At 40.6% G+C, this 17,308-nt stretch overlaps 2 protein-coding genes across 3 annotated transcripts; both read right to left on the bottom strand.

Moving 5' to 3' along the window:
• Window positions 1-686: 686 nt before the first annotated feature.
• Window positions 687-5,887, bottom strand: LOC136686428 (uncharacterized). The gene is made up of 15 exons (XM_066660204.1): window positions 5,698-5,887; window positions 4,249-4,352; window positions 4,080-4,139; window positions 3,485-3,595; window positions 3,272-3,370; window positions 3,108-3,152; window positions 2,914-2,994; window positions 2,478-2,609; window positions 2,336-2,382; window positions 2,162-2,231; window positions 1,988-2,074; window positions 1,791-1,889; window positions 1,611-1,694; window positions 1,357-1,461; window positions 687-1,222 (listed from the first exon to the last, which is right to left on the bottom strand). The coding sequence occupies exons 1-15, from the start codon at window positions 5,885-5,887 to the stop codon at window positions 1,082-1,084; spliced, it is 1,455 nt and encodes a 484-aa protein (XP_066516301.1). The 3' UTR covers window positions 687-1,081.
• A 4,252-nt stretch (window positions 5,888-10,139) lies between these two features.
• On the bottom strand, window positions 10,140-16,548 carry LOC136686943 (uncharacterized). Of its 2 annotated transcripts, none has more exons than XM_066661056.1 (19): window positions 16,248-16,548; window positions 14,799-14,902; window positions 14,630-14,689; window positions 14,035-14,145; window positions 13,822-13,920; window positions 13,658-13,702; window positions 13,464-13,544; window positions 13,028-13,159; window positions 12,886-12,932; window positions 12,712-12,781; window positions 12,538-12,624; window positions 12,341-12,439; window positions 12,161-12,244; window positions 11,907-12,011; window positions 11,301-11,772; window positions 11,122-11,203; window positions 10,719-11,018; window positions 10,514-10,613; window positions 10,140-10,434 (listed from the first exon to the last, which is right to left on the bottom strand). In XM_066661056.1, the coding sequence occupies exons 1-15, from the start codon at window positions 16,435-16,437 to the stop codon at window positions 11,632-11,634; spliced, it is 1,455 nt and encodes a 484-aa protein (XP_066517153.1). In that variant the 5' UTR covers window positions 16,438-16,548; the 3' UTR covers window positions 10,140-10,434; window positions 10,514-10,613; window positions 10,719-11,018; window positions 11,122-11,203; window positions 11,301-11,631. The 2 variants fall into 2 exon arrangements, with proteins under 2 accessions (XP_066517153.1, XP_066517154.1); XM_066661057.1 differs by lacking the exon at window positions 16,248-16,548 and adding an exon at window positions 15,785-15,997.
• Window positions 16,549-17,308: the final 760 nt, after the last annotated feature.

Here is a 17,308-nt window from a genome sequence, read left to right as displayed (position 1 = left end):
TCACTCTTTCTGGTTTCTGAGGTGGGACTAGGTTCCTATGAAGGAACTCCATTCAAACACACGCTGTGGAAGTGTGGAGACGTGATTATCGTTGCATAAAGAATGAATACGGAGATATTCAGGTGATAAAAGTAAAAATAATGGGTTGTTCTTGTCAGATTGAGTTACCTTTTCGCTCTGATGCTTCCTGTTGTCTGTCATCAAGGCTCTATGGGATCTGCATGTGTCTGTGTGGTGAGACTCCACCACACAGACACGTACAGACAGGGAGGAAAGGTAGAAATATGGGATCAGATTGTGTTTCTCATCTATACACAGAACCATTCAGAATGGAATGTAGCCAAACAACAGGATCATTTATTTACAGGAGGGCGTGGTGGTGACCAGTCAGTCCAGCAGAGATGATGCACCACTGGACTGACTGGCGTTGGCTAAAGGATGGTGTGATCACCTGGTACCTGGCATTTCCTGCAAATACAGCCAAGAAAGAAATAAGGAATCACGTCACACACATTTCTTGTAGCATCTAGACATACAGTATAAACGCATCTAAGTAATATCTTTGCCTCACCTTTAATGTTCCACCACACTTAGATTACAACAAACACAACAAGGAGGTCCGCATTAAGGTCACACAGCTCCATGGGCCATCCCTGCATCGGCAGAAGACATAGAATTCAGCGAATAGATTAATCAGACAATTCAGTAATGCTCTCATCTGTAGACTTTCAGTTTAGTCCAAACACTTACAGCTCGTCTAACGCCTCAAACTAAGACGTCAGTTCCAGTGGGAACCCTGCAAACAGAGACAGCAAGAGGAGAGAGAGACTGCAAAATAGTTAACATTCAAATAAACGTGTGTATATTTACAGATCATGTACCTACCTTTAACACCTACAAACAGAAATGAAACTTACCTTAAACTGGACAAAGAGAACTAAATCAACATAGATACAAATAATACACTTACTCTACTCTAATAAGTTGCATGCATTACACTAAATTATTAATGATATTTTTATGAAATAAAGAAAAGTAAATAAGAATTGAAAGAGTGAGGAGCTGAAGGGGGCGTAGATGTTCAGACATCCTTAAGCCTGTCCAGGAGATCGTCAACGTGGCTCTCGAAGATCTCCCACACCACTCTGAACAATGACCCAGGAGCGTTGTACGCTGACTCCTCCAGTGTGAAGATGCTCTCCAAAAAGAGCAGCATGGCACTCTGAGAGACAGAGGTAGAGATTCTGCTCAAACGAGGCACAAACGGACAAAACCCTTCTGTAGAAAAGCACACCATTTCTACCCTGAACTGCTGCTACATGGGAGTGTTGTGTGGTGAGGGCTCGTGAGTGTTACCTTCACCAGGAGCAGGTAGCGGTCAGCTCTGGGTCTGCTCTGCCCGGTGACCGCAGAGACAGAGGAAATCACGGCCAACAGATGGTGGAGGAAACCTTCTGGCCTCTGTAAATGAAGTGAAAAAGACATGAGCACGGCGTACACTGTGGAGGTCCTGATCTCGCAGGACACAACATACACTAGACCTGTGCTGGCTTCTTCTGAGCATCATTATACTGTCCATGTTTTTAACAATCATTTGAAGTAACTCTTACCGGACAGATCGGAGGCTGCGCACCCGCCTGGATTCTCAGCAACACAACCTCAAAGACGACGTCCATGAAGTTGAAGTTCTGGATCTGAGAGTGAGAGACAACGTTAGTGACACACACAGTCCGGTTTCATAAGTAGTGCTGATGTTTTTTTTTTAATCCCATCTAGTTATTCCAACTCACTCCACTCTCCGCCAGCTCCTCTACGATCACTTCACGATAATAAGGAGACTCAGCCATCAGCAGCAGACGATGGTAGAGCTCCTGGAAGAGTCTCACATCCTGCAGGAGGTAAAGAGTTGCACAGAATCACATCAGTGAATCATTTAAAATACATCATATCATTTGGATAAATGTGACACACTGATCATATGTTTTACCCTGTCATTAAGGGTGGCCAGGTCCTCCAATATCATACTGCCAACGTCCCGGAGATTGTGGCGACAATCTGGTTCGCTGAGCATGATCTACAGAAACAAAGAAACAAGGGTCAGAAAGAACGGACTGGAGCGCCATCATGCCTCAAATACTCTAGTTTTATGTGGTTTCCTTACAGTGAATGCCTGGCGCAGGGCTCGAAGTTTAAGAGGAAAGCTGGTGATCCTCCTAATCTGTGAGTAGACGCTGTGGAGAAGCAGCAAGGTTTGCATGAGTTCAGTTCGGTTAATAGACGTCAATGTTTTTATTCCATGTGGAATGTAAAGGGTTAAAGCTGGCACTGCACTCACTGCAAAGAGGGCACCTCCCGAGCCACAGCCTCTGCATCTCCAGATGTCTGTAACATAATACCAAATATTCAGCTTCTGACAGAGTCCTGTATAATTCAGGATGGTAAAATTACCGTAATGACCATAGTATATCATGCCTTACCTCAGGAGTGGACTCAGGCTGAGGATCAGGGAAAGGGTCAGGGTGGATCACCTCTGTGTCAGAGCTGCTTGTGAAGTACCACGCCTCACGTCCGGAAAAGAAGGACCGGCACGTGCGTAGCACCTCCGTCACCTGTGCAACACACACTCTGTACTTCCTTTGCAAACACATGTTCTTTCAAAGTGCATTCTACAAAACTCAGGTCCAGGACATTGGGACATTTAATATAAATAAATATTCTTACTAATAACTCCATAATATAAAGCACTGAGTATGTGTTGTAAATTAAATGCAGGTGTGACAGAACAAATAGCTGCTATTTCTGTGTTTGTTTGTTTTTTTTTGTAACTATTTCTAAACATTCCCCACTCTTTTGGAACTGAGATCTGTACAAGGTCAGATGTGTTAGTGTTTTACTAGAACATGGTGAACGTACCTCAACACCTTCAGACGTTTTGGAGGTGTGTTCCTTGGTGAACAGGCAAGATGCCACTCGCGTCAGTTGGCCTTCAACTCGCTTAAAACAAATAACAACAACAACAACTCAGATCTTTATACCTGCACAATGTGTGAAAGGCTCCATAAAAAGACCAGACTAAAGTGAACACAGACATGTCTGAGGGATCTCACCTGGGCAAGAGTGACCCTCGCGGTTGATGACATCAAAATGGGGCCCTGCAAGAGACGTTCTGGTCGTCATATGGGTAATATAAACTACCAAAACTCATAACTGTAATACGGAATATGAAAGAACGGTGTTGGAAATGAATGCAATAAGAGGAGGTGGTTTGGACCTTAGAAGATGGAACATAGAAATCATTGGTGTGAATCCACCAATGATATGTACGTGCCCCCCGGATCAGCTCAACATAGTGGCGCCTGACACAGACCCTCTGGAGAATAAAAAACAAATCACACACAGACACACGGCCAAGTAAGACACCACAAAGCTACACGTATGATTAAGAGTGCCACACAGGTGGTCTTGAACTAACAGAGCGGCATACCTTCTTGTCTACACGAAGCCACTCGGTGCAGGAGAAACACAGAGTCCAGAAGGTCTTCTGCATTCCTCCATGACTCTGAACGAACAGCCGCTCCAGAAAGAGCCTGGGACACTGAAGTAGTGCAAGAATACAACACATTAGAACTAACCACTACATACAGGAGTTAAAGGGCTCTATAGGTGAACACTGCTATGTTACAGAATATACCCTTCACTCTAGTGGTGAACATAAAAACAGCACAATTTGAATTTGTAGTAGTTGTGGCAGCTCATAAACCAAAATATTAAAATACATCCTCATATCCATGGGTTGCAGTCACATGACATTTTTGGCATGGGCACCACTATGTGGAATGATCGTCTGGTGTCAGAGCACAGCAGTAACAAGTAGGTGGGAAAGATGGATAAATTTATCTTATACACAGATCCTCTCCCTGCACTGGAGAGAGTCTCACAGCACTCAGAAGCACAGACGCTCACCACCTCTTTGTGGAACAGGGCTCTTTTAAATATAACACACATCTCCAAAAAGATACACATCTTTAAACTACTTAGTGACTAAAATTCCAGTGAAATTCAGCGAAACCTTCACTTACACTGTATGGGATCATAGGGCCCGAGGGGATCACAAGTGTCCCAGTCTCATCCGTGCTGACCTGCAGTAAAGAAAGAGACAGGTAGAGATTAGTGTCTGATCATTATATCGAAGACTGGAGTTACTCTCTGCAGTTGCATTGTGTTTGATGGGAGTGCGTGGATAATCACCTCAGGCTCGTCTCTGGTGACCTGTCCGACGAAGCCGACGTACGGATGACACAAGACGTCAGGCTCCACTGGGCGGACAGCGTCTCGCAGCCTCTGCTCTGGGTCTGAAAATGTTCCACACATCACTAGAGCTGAAACAGTTCCTTTCAGTCTGAGAACTGCTCTGAAGCTCATGCACACTTTCCCTTTTTCACTTTGAATGATACTGAATCTCAAATGGCTCCCTATTCACTATCCCCTACATTATTCACTGTACTGTTTCGGGAACATGAATTCAGGAGGGTAGCGAACAACGTCAGACCCTAACTCATACGGGTTTTTACCAAACAACGGAGTATATTATCCGTATCCGCTATCCACGTGGGTTGTACACTACATGTTTCAGTGCATTGTGGGATTTTTCAGTGCACTAAATAATGTCCACTATTGTTTCGGACACTGCTACAAAATGGTGGAACACAAAGTAGTGCACTATATAGTCACAGTTTCAGTCTGATCGTTAGACCTGAACATGACCACCAGCTTCTTCCCCAATCACTGTCCGAAATGGCTCATTATTCACTATACCCTATGGTTTCACTCTTTAATGTACTATTATAGGGAAGTGAATTCAGGTGGGTAGTGAACGATTTCAAACAGTTATTTTACTAAACAATGCAGTGGATTTTGGGGTACCTGCTGTCTAAATCTTGCAATGCATTGTGGGATTGTCTGAGTGCACTGTAAATTGTGCACTATGTTTTTGGACAGTACTACAAAATGGCGGAACCCCAAAACAGTGCACTATTTAAATAGTTTCCTCGAGACTTGCCCGATTTGAACTGCGCATGCGCCGACCTTCACGCAGGTAGCTGATAGCGGCAGAGCTCTATGTGTTTTCCAAAGCAGAAAGGCACTTTATCTTCAAGAGACAGTAACTTTAAACACACACAGACATGAATTTGTCTTTCATCGCTGTCCTTTACAGATTTAAACAACTGGATCACCGTTTTACAGCAGAAGTTATCCGTGTAGAAATGATGAGGTATTCTTCTGTTTAAACAAAACATGACGAATAACGCTGTGGGACACAATTAAAATATCACCTATCAGCAAATTGCACGCAAGCATGCGCAGTCTATTTGCGCTGCTGCCCGATTTGGACTGCGCATGCGCAGAACATCATGTTTCTATGTACTGCTGATAGATCCGATATTTTATCAATTTGTCATTCGAGGATAATGAGTCATAATATTGTCAACTGTAAATACACCAATTTTTGGTAGAGGCCAATTTTCCCCAACGAGTAAAATGTTTACATTTAAAAACATGAACAAAAACAAGGCCAATGTAATAAAACATATTAGATAATATACTTACAACAAGTGTATTAAATTGGTTGCCTACGTTAAATCATACAGATTTGTGTCTGTGTTTACTGTTAAAAGTTTGAAATGTATCCTAACTGACCTTCAGCGACTGTCTGGGCGGCGGTGTTCGCCGTGGCGGTCTTCTCTGGGTGTCCAGTCCTGGACGAGAGGATAAAATAAAGTCCTGCTCCGGCTGCTGCGGCTCCAGCCACGAACCAAAGGCGGCGCCATCGCAGCTGCGTCGCAGACGAGATGATGTTGAGGAGTTGTAGAGTTGGAGTAGCAGACATGGTGAAAAGCGCAGTAAAGTCGTGTTGTCTGTGTGAGTGTTTATGAAAGAATGAGGCTCAGTGTTCTTTTATCTATCTGTCTCCAAGGTGGGCTTTTTGAATGTAAACTTGACTACGGCGTACATTGTAAATGGATAAAGTTGCGATATTTTATTTCAAGATACATATTTTTTTGTTATTTTAACGCAGTATTTTAAAAATGAAGATTGACGTTTTGAGAATCATTAATGTTTTTTTTTCCAATTAATTTTATATTTCGAGAGTTATTATTTTTCAAAATTAAAGTCTAATTGGAGAAAACACTTTTATTATTTCGAGAAGAGTTCAGTCCGTATTGTTATTAAGAGCTGTAAGATTTTGAGAAAACATTCAATTTGTTAAAATAAAATTGTATTATTTAAAATTTAAAATCTATAAATTTATAATATAGTTGTATCATTTTGAAAATAAAATCGCTATATTAAAAAAAAAAGATTTCAAGAGTATAGTCGAAATTTCAAGAAATGTCATAGAAATGTAAATAAATGTATGTAAAAATACACATGTTTATACATTTAATAATAACAGTTATATTGTTACATTACATTACATATAAAAATGTTAGGACAATAAAGGAACAAATAAAGAATATGATTTTATATAGTTTTCATGAATTTCTGCAGCTGCATTCCATACTACATCCTTATCTTAAAGTTAAAATTAATCATGAAATGCAGTTTCACAACATATGCACACTGACGCTCTATTCATATGGTCTCTTCTTCCACTTTCCAAACTGACAGAGGTTGGGGGCAGACTAACGGGCCATTACCTACGAGAATGGGAAGGAGTACATACCTTACTCATGAATATTCAATGTTTGAGTGATTAAAAATGTAAAAAAAAAAAATGTCATTTCAGATTGGTAATTATACAAAAGTAAAGTTACATAAAATATCAGAAAGCTGTAAACACCAATGTTTAGCCAACACCCCTGTCTATAAGAGCAGAGTTATTCAGTTAATTAAAAATATCATTATACATTCAAAGGTGACTGATTCGCTGCCCACATTAAAAGTAAATGAATATAATTTAGTTGACTCCAAGTGTAATAATAAGATTATCAGTGATGGTATGAGACAAAAGATTTATTTTGAATACAATAAAGAATCTTTCAAGAAACTTCCTAACACAGTTTTCAAAACCACAATGACTTTTGCTCATTCAGAATTGATCAAATGGCCCATATCTCCTAAGGTAAAGGAAACCCATTTAAAACTAATAAATATGATATATCTTGTAGCTGTGTTTCTTGAAAAATGGTTTAATTTTGATGTTGACTTATGTGTATTTTGTAAGTCAGAAAATGAATCTCTGGAACATTAGTTTTTTTTTTTTCATTAGAAATTGGATTAATCTCAAACTTAACATTCCTTCCTTTGATGTTGATGCCATTTTATTTTATATTGAAAACTTAAGTTCAGCTTTCTCTGATGCTATAAATGTAATCATACTCTTAGGAAATACCACGTTCACTGCAGTAAGTGGAGGGGAAATAAGCCCTCTTTCCTCTGTTTCACGAATGAATTTAATTCATATTATTCTGCTTTAAGTAGATTAAAAAACTGGAAAACTGCTAGAATCATCTCACACCAGATCTCTCAAAACTTTTGATTCTAAGCTTCTCTCTCTTTTTTTTAAAATCTTCCTTAGTGTGCGCCCCCTAGCGGAAAGTTTGTGGATATAATATCCTCCAGAATCTGTATTATTGTTTATTATTCTGTATTTTGTGTTGTTAAATATGATAATAGAAAGTAAAAAAAAAATCAGAGCTGAAAATAAAACTTTATTAATGTTTGCTATGTGTTTTGTCTGTTATATTGTATATATTATAGTCTGTTATACTGTATCTTCAGTGAGCCTTCCAGATTTTCGAGACACTTTGAAAATAGAGAGATAATATCCCGGGAAGGACGCTAAACGTGTAGTTTTTCCACCTTATGGAAGTTGTGTTTGTATTTTGCCATCTAGCGGCGACAGAATGCAACTACTGCACCATTTACGGTGAAACACAAAATCCTAATGAATCGATTGCTTATCCTTTGTATCCCGAAAAAAAAAGTCAGTGCTACAAATTCAAAGGTGGTGATTGAATATTAAATGGAAATAAATAGAAACACCATCTGCCACAGAAAGTACACTATGTGGCACATTGCGACAAGGTAGCACAACTCGTCAGAACAGTCGGACTTGCTATTAAACGGTGGCTGTAAAAGGGGCCAATGAAACAAACCTGAGAAATCATCTGCGGATCCACCACGGCAGTTCACTGAACCTGGGAAGACAACGGCATCCCGGCAGCTGGCTCTTCCAGAGGCTCTCGGGTGAGTATCTTAGGCTACGTTCACACAACAGGTAAAAGTGTAACAAATCTGATTTCGTCATCAATCTGATTTCACACTCCTAACCTGAGCCGCACGCACAAAGAACGAGGCTTCAGGCGCTGACCAATGTCCGTCTGTTTCATACAAATCACTTTCGTTTTTTAAATGAAGGACCGGACTGGTGTTTTACAGCAGCACTGTGTCACAAAACCTCTCCTTTCTTTATTCCAAATGAGTTCTATGTTAAAAACAGAGTATTAAGACTGATTGAACTGATTTTTCTTTCACTCTAAGCGCAGATTTCCCGGGTCTCTCTCGAACACGAGTCTCAAAAGAGAAGAAGACGAGCACAGACATAATGAGTTTAATATTTCCAGGAGCCACATTTATACAGCTTCATGCCGACATCATAAATGAGAGACAGCAACCTGGTTTCAGGAGCTTCACAGGTTTTTCGTTTCCCAGTATTTTTACCAAACGGAAATCCTTTGACCTGGTCTGTAATCACTTTCCCATGAGATGCCGTATTAGCTGCTTGTGTCGTCTTTTGTAAATGAGTTCCAAACTACACTCCTGATTACAAGAATGCTAAAAAAAAGTTTGTGTATTCGTGTGTTTGTTTAATACAGAGGTCCGAGAAGTACACTAACTTTGATTTGTAGTAGAACTGCCTAATATGTACAGTACCTGTCTGAATTCAGGGTTATTTATTTATTTATTATTGAGAGGCGGTTTTGGCCAGAATTCAAACTTAATGCTTTAACACTGCTGTGTCTACTTTGTTGTGCCTTTTCCCACTTCTTGTGTCTTTTAAAATAAACCATTATTTCAATGTCAGAAACAACACCAGCTGTGAATCATCTCTGTCCCCTCTCTGTCTCCATTTTTTGTCACTTTTTAGTTTATTACGTCATTTGAACACAGCCGCTGTCTTTAATCATTGTGTGAACATTTCATGATGAAGGAACCTATAGAAATGCTCCAAGAATTACTTGGAATAAATTCTTTTCACGTTGGCTTACACTGAAACTATAAAGTTACTACTTTGAAGGTACTTTTGTGCTACAAATACAGACTATACTCTCTGTTGCTCTGTGCATTTTGTTAACTCCCTTTTAACCTGTTCTATAATGGACAGAGCTAATACAGAGCAGGTATGATTTGAGTGGTGGATCATAAAAGGGCTAAAACCAGTGGATCAGAAACAGCAGTTCTGCTAGAATTTTATACATTGTGCACACTCACTGGCCACTGAATTAGACATAACTACACTCTCTGAAAAACTACAGTCACTGGAGTGGTACCCTCAAGGGTGCATAACCAGTACCTTTCGTTAAGGAACATAATTGTTGCATATTCTATATTAATTTTAATTTTTAAACATGTTTAGATTTCATACACCCAATTTCATCTCCAGGACTTTTCTTTAAATACATATTTTGTGAGTGTACTCTGCTGGATATTTTTTGTTGGTGGACGATTTTAAAACAATAATTTATAATTCCAGCAGCACTGCTGTGTCTGATCCACTTTTACCAGTACAACACCCTCTAGCACACCACTTCCACTTCAGTGTGATTGTGTGCTGAGAATGATCTGAGACCCAAGAAAGTGGGAAGAGGGAAGGGAAGGGATGTGGTTTCCAGCACTCCTCCAAAAGTTACATAGAGCTGTTTATGGAGACTGGAGTAGCAATGACAGGGGCTCTATCCTCCATTTAAAAAAAAACAAAAAAAAAAAAAAAAAAAAAACATACCATCAAACAGGTTTGTATTTACTCTTTCATATTCCTGATTGATGTTCACTGAAATGTTTACATTGTATTATTTTTTTATTGACTTTTTCCAAAATGTTATTACAGGTGTTGTATTTCATAAAATCTATTCAGACGTAACAGATGTTCCGATCTGTTTTTACTTCCTGTTTCTGATGTCTGTGTCAGCATTTACACTGGTGAACAGTTATGCTGCGGACTCTCATCTGCAGTATTGAAATGTATCTGCTCTCTTTGAATCTCAGTGTCCTCTCCTATTAACTCTCATGCAGCTGTTGGAAATGCATTAGAACTGCAGTGCGTTGTAGATTGAGCAGGTTGCTGTTGCAGGACTCAGAGGTGGCCAGGTACAAGTAGGTGCTTCTGTTTTAATAAGAGTTTCAACATCACTCCGGCTCTTGACAACGTCCCTAGAAGAAGATGTTCATGATTATGCAGATGCTCATGTATTAATCATACTGTAGCTAGTCTTGTACACAGTTGGCTTGCCTCGTCTCCAGCGCTGACGATGGAGGAATCACTCTTTCTGGTGAAAGATGTTTCTGAGGTGGGACTAGGTTCCTATGAAGGAACTCCATTCAAACACACGCTGTGGAAGTGTGGAGACGTGATTATCGTTGCATAAAGAATGAATACGGAGATATTCAGGTGATAAAAGTAAAAATAATGGGTTGTTCTTGTCAGATTGAGTTACCTTTTCGCTCTGATGCTTCCTGTTGTCTGTCATCAAGGCTCTATGGGATCTGCATGTGTCTGTGTGGTGAGACTCCACCACACAGACACGTACAGACAGGGAGGAAAGGTAGAAATATGGGATCAGATTGTGTTTCTCATCTATACACAGAACCATTCAGAATGGAATGTAGCCAAACAACAGGATCATTTATTTACAGGAGGGCGTGGTGGTGACCAGTCAGTCCAGCAGAGATGATGCACCACTGGACTGACTGGCGTTGGCTAAAGGATGGTGTGATCACCTGGTACCTGGCATTCCCTGCAAATACAGCCAAGAAAGAAATAAGGAATCACGTCACACACATTTCTTGTAGCATCTAGACATACAGTATAAACGCATCTAAGTAATATCTTTGCCTCACCTTTAATGTTCCACCACACTTAGATTACAACAAACACAACAAGGAGGTCCGCATTAAGGTCACACAGCTCCATGGGCCATCCCTGCATCGGCAGAAGACATAGAATTCAGCGAATAGATTAATCAGACAATTCAGTAATGCTCTCATCTGTAGACTTTCAGTTTAGTCCAAACACTTACAGCTCGTCTAACGCCTCAAACTAAGACGTCAGTTCCAGTGGGAACCCTGCAAACAGAGACAGCAAGAGGAGAGAGAGACTGCAAAATAGTTAACATTCAAATAAACGTGTGTATATTTACAGATCATGTACCTACCTTTAACACCTACAAACAGAAATGAAACTTACCTTAAACTGGACAAAGAGAACTAAATCAACATAGATACAAATAATACACTTACTCTACTCTAATAAGTTGCATGCATTACACTAAATTATTAATGATATTTTTATGAAATAAAGAAAAGTAAATAAGAATTGAAAGAGTGAGGAGCTGAAGGGGGCGTAGAAGTTCAGACATCCTTAAGCCTGTCCAGGAGATCGTCAACGTGGCTCTCGAAGATCTCCCACACCACTCTGAACAATGACCCAGGAGCGTTGTACGCTGACTCCTCCAGTGTGAAGATGCTCTCCAAAAAGAGCAGCATGGCACTCTGAGAGACAGAGGTAGAGATTCTGCTCAAACGAGGCACAAACGGACAAAACCCTTCTGTAGAAAAGCACACCATTTCTACCCTGAACTGCTGCTACATGGGAGTGTTGTGTGGTGAGGGCTCGTGAGTGTTACCTTCACCAGGAGCAGGTAGCGGTCAGCTCTGGGTCTGCTCTGCCCGGTGACCGCAGAGACAGAGGAAATCACGGCCAACAGATGGTGGAGGAAACCTTCTGGCCTCTGTAAATGAAGTGAAAAAGACATGAGCACGGCGTACACTGTGGAGGTCCTGATCTCGCAGGACACAACATACACTAGACCTGTGCTGGCTTCTTCTGAGCATCATTATACTGTCCATGTTTTTAACAATCATTTGAAGTAACTCTTACCGGACAGATCGGAGGCTGCGCACCCGCCTGGATTCTCAGCAACACAACCTCAAAGACGACGTCCATGAAGTTGAAGTTCTGGATCTGAGAGTGAGAGACAACGTTAGTGACACACACAGTCCGGTTTCATAAGTAGTGCTGATGTTTTTTTTTTAATCCCATCTAGTTATTCCAACTCACTCCACTCTCCGCCAGCTCCTCTACGATCACTTCACGATAATAAGGAGACTCAGCCATCAGCAGCAGACGATGGTAGAGCTCCTGGAAGAGTCTCACATCCTGCAGGAGGTAAAGAGTTGCACAGAATCACATCAGTGAATCATTTAAAATACATCATATCATTTGGATAAATGTGACACACTGATCATATGTTTTACCCTGTCATTAAGGGTGGCCAGGTCCTCCAATATCATACTGCCAACGTCCCGGAGATTGTGGCGACAATCTGGTTCGCTGAGCATGATCTACAGAAACAAAGAAACAAGGGTCAGAAAGAACGGACTGGAGCGCCATCATGCCTCAAATACTCTAGTTTTATGTGGTTTCCTTACAGTGAATGCCTGGCGCAGGGCTCGAAGTTTAAGAGGAAAGCTGGTGATCCTCCTAATCTGTGAGTAGACGCTGTGGAGAAGCAGCAAGGTTTGCATGAGTTCAGTTCGGTTAATAGACGTCAATGTTTTTATTCCATGTGGAATGTAAAGGGTTAAAGCTGGCACTGCACTCACTGCAAAGAGGGCACCTCCCGAGCCACAGCCTCTGCATCTCCAGATGTCTGTAACATAATACCAAATATTCAGCTTCTGACAGAGTCCTGTATAATTCAGGATGGTAAAATTACCGTAATGACCATAGTATATCATGCCTTACCTCAGGAGTGGACTCAGGCTGAGGATCAGGGAAAGGGTCAGGGTGGATCACCTCTGTGTCAGAGCTGCTTGTGAAGTACCACGCCTCACGTCCGGAAAAGAAGGACCGGCACGTGCGTAGCACCTCCGTCACCTGTGCAACACACACTCTGTACTTCCTTTGCAAACACATGTTCTTTCAAAGTGCATTCTACAAAACTCAGGTCCAGGACATTGGGACATTTAATATAAATAAATATTCTTACTAATAACTCCATAATATAAAGCACTGAGTATGTGTTGTAAATTAAATGCAGGTGTGACAGAACAAATAGCTGCTATTTCTGTGTTTGTTTGTTTTTTTTTGTAACTATTTCTAAACATTCCCCACTCTTTTGGAACTGAGATCTGTACAAGGTCAGATGTGTTAGTGTTTTACTAGAACATGGTGAACGTACCTCAACACCTTCAGACGTTTTGGAGGTGTGTTCCTTGGTGAACAGGCAAGATGCCACTCGCGTCAGTTGGCCTTCAACTCGCTTAAAACAAATAACAACAACAACAACTCAGATCTTTATACCTGCACAATGTGTGAAAGGCTCCATAAAAAGACCAGACTAAAGTGAACACAGACATGTCTGAGGGATCTCACCTGGGCAAGAGTGACCCTCGCGGTTGATGACATCAAAATGGGGCCCTGCAAGAGACGTTCTGGTCGTCATATGGGTAATATAAACTACCAAAACTCATAACTGTAATACGGAATATGAAAGAACGGTGTTGGAAATGAATGCAATAAGAGGAGGTGGTTTGGACCTTAGAAGATGGAACATAGAAATCATTGGTGTGAATCCACCAATGATATGTACGTGCCCCCCGGATCAGCTCAACATAGTGGCGCCTGACACAGACCCTCTGGAGAATAAAAAACAAATCACACACCGACACACGGCCAAGTAAGACACCACAAAGCTACACGTATGATTAAGAGTGCCACACAGGTGGTCTTGAATTAACAGAGCGGCATACCTTCTTGTCTACACGAAGCCACTCGGTGCAGGAGAAACACAGAGTCCAGAAGGTCTTCTGCATTCCTCCATGACTCTGAACGAACAGCCGCTCCAGAAAGAGCCTGGGACACTGAAGTAGTGCAAGAATACAACACATTAGAACTAACCACTACATACAGGAGTTAAAGGGCTCTATAGGTGAACACTGCTATGTTACAGAATATACCCTTCACTCTAGTGGTGAACATAAAAACAGCACAATTTGAATTTGTAGTAGTTGTGGCAGCTCATAAACCAAAATATTAAAATACATCCTCATATCCATGGGTTGCAGTCACATGACATTTTTGGCATGGGCACCACTATGTGGAATGATCGTCTGGTGTCAGAGCACAGCAGTAACAAGTAGGTGGGAAAGATGGATAAATTTATCTTATACACAGATCCTCTCCCTGCACTGGAGAGAGTCTCACAGCACTCAGAAGCACAGACGCTCACCACCTCTTTGTGGAACAGGGCTCTTTTAAATATAACACACATCTCCAAAAAGATTCACATCTTTAAACTACTTAGTGACTAAAATTCCAGTGAAATTCAGCGAAACCTTCACTTACACTGTATGGGATCATAGGGCCCGAGGGGATCACAAGTGTCCCAGTCTCATCCGTGCTGACCTGCAGTAAAGAAAGAGACAGGTAGAGATTAGTGTCTGATCATTATATCGAAGACTGGAGTTACTCTCTGCAGTTGCATTGTGTTTGATGGGAGTGCGTGGATAATCACCTCAGGCTCGTCTCTGGTGACCTGTCCGACGAAGCCGACGTACGGATGACACAAGACGTCAGGCTCCACTGGGCGGACAGCGTCTCGCAGCCTCTGCTCTGGGTCTGAAAATGTTCCACACATCACTAGAGCTGAAACAGTTCCTTTCAGTCTGAGAACTGCTCTGAAGCTCATGCACACTTTCCCTTTTTCACTTTGAATGATACTGAATCTCAAATGGCTCCCTATTCACTATCCCCTACATTATTCACTGTACTGTTTCGGGAACATGAATTCAGGAGGGTAGCGAACAACGTCAGACCCTAACTCATACGGGTTTTTACCAAACAACGGAGTATATTATCCGTATCCGCTATCCACGTGGGTTGTACACTACATGTTTCAGTGCATTGTGGGATTTTTCAGTGCACTAAATAATGTCCACTATTGTTTCGGACACTGCTACAAAATGGTGGAACACAAAGTAGTGCACTATATAGTCACAGTTTCAGTCTGATCGTTAGACCTGAACATGACCACCAGCTTCTTCCCCAATCACTGTCCGAAATGGCTCATTATTCACTATACCCTATGGTTTCACTCTTTAATGTACTATTATAGGGAAGTGAATTCAGGTGGGTAGTGAACAATTTCAAACAGTTATTTTACTAAACAATGCAGTGGATTTTGGGGTACCTGCTGTCTAAATCTTGCAATGCATTGTGGGATTGTCTGAGTGCACTGTAAATTGTGCACTATGTTTTTGGACAGTACTACAAAATGGCGGAACCCCAAAACAGTGCACTATTTAAATAGTTTCCTCGAGACTTGCCCGATTTGAACTGCGCATGCGCCGACCTTCACGCAGGTAGCTGATAGCGGCAGAGCTCTATGTGTTTTCCAAAGCAGAAAGGCACTTTATCTTCAAGAGACAGTAACTTTAAACACACACAGACATGAATTTGTCTTTCATCGCTGTCCTTTACAGATTTAAACAACTGGATCACCGTTTTACAGCAGAAGTTATCCGTGTAGAAATGATGAGGTATTCTTCTGTTTAAACAAAACATGACGAATAACGCTGTGGGACACAATTAAAATATCACCTATCAGCAAATTGCACGCAAGCATGCGCAGTCTATTTGCGCTGCTGCCCGATTTGGACTGCGCATGCGCAGAACATCATGTTTCTATGTACTGCTGATAGATCCGATATTTTATCAATTTGTCATTCGAGGATAATGAGTCATAATATTGTCAACTGTAAATACACCAATTTTTGGTAGAGGCCAATTTTCCCCAACGAGTAAAATGTTTACATTTAAAAACATGAACAAAAACAAGGCCAATGTAATAAAACATATTAGATAATATACTTACAACAAGTGTATTAAATTGGTTGCCTACGTTAAATCATACAGATTTGTGTCTGTGTTTACTGTTAAAAGTTTGAAATGTATCCTAACTGACCTTCAGCGACTGTCTGGGCGGCGGTGTTCGCCGTGGCGGTCTTCTCTGGGTGTCCAGTCCTGGACGAGAGGATAAAATAAAGTCCTGCTCCGGCTGCTGCGGCTCCAGCCACGAACCAAAGGCGGCGCCATCGCAGCTGCGTCGCAGACGAGATGATGTTGAGGAGTTGTAGAGTTGGAGTAGCAGTCATGGTGAAAAGCGCAGTAAAGTCGTGTTGTCTGTGTGAGTGTTTATGAAAGAATGAGGCTCAGTGTTCTTTTATCTATCTGTCTCCAAGGTGGGCTTTTTGAATGTAAACTTGACTACGGCGTACATTGTAAATGGATAAAGTTGCGATATTTTATTTCAAGATACATATTTTTTTGTTATTTTAACGCAGTATTTTAAAAATGAAGATTGACGTTTTGAGAATCATTAATGTTTTTTTTTCCAATTAATTTTATATTTCGAGAGTTATTATTTTTCAAAATTAAAGTCTAATTGGAGAAAACACTTTTATTATTTCGAGAAGAGTTCAGTCCGTATTGTTATTAAGAGCTGTAAGATTTTGAGAAAACATTCAATTTGTTAAAATAAAATTGTATTATTTAAAATTTAAAATCTATAAATTTATAATATAGTTGTATCATTTTGAAAATAAAATCGCTATATTAAAAAAAAAGATTTCAAGAGTATAGTCGAAATTTCAAGAAATGTCATAGAAATGTAAATAAATGTATGTAAAAATACACATGTTTATACATTTAATAATAACAGTTATATTGTTACATTACATTACATATAAAAATGTTAGGACAATAAAGGAACAAATAAAGAATATGATTTTATATAGTTTTCATGAATTTCTGCAGCTGCATTCCATACTACATCCTTATCTTAAAGTTAAAATTAATCATGAAATGCAGTTTCACAACATATGCACACTGACGCTCTATTCATATGGTCTCTTCTTCCACTTTCCAAACTGACAGAGGTTGGGGGCAGACTAACGGGCCATTACCTACGAGAATGGGAAGGAGTACATACCTTACTCATGAATATTCAATGTTTGAGTGATTAAA

Source organism: Hoplias malabaricus, chromosome 2, assembly GCF_029633855.1.
Source record: "Hoplias malabaricus isolate fHopMal1 chromosome 2, fHopMal1.hap1, whole genome shotgun sequence".
NCBI lineage: Eukaryota > Metazoa > Chordata > Actinopteri > Characiformes > Erythrinidae > Hoplias > Hoplias malabaricus.
This window is presented reverse-complemented; position numbering and strand designations above follow the sequence as displayed.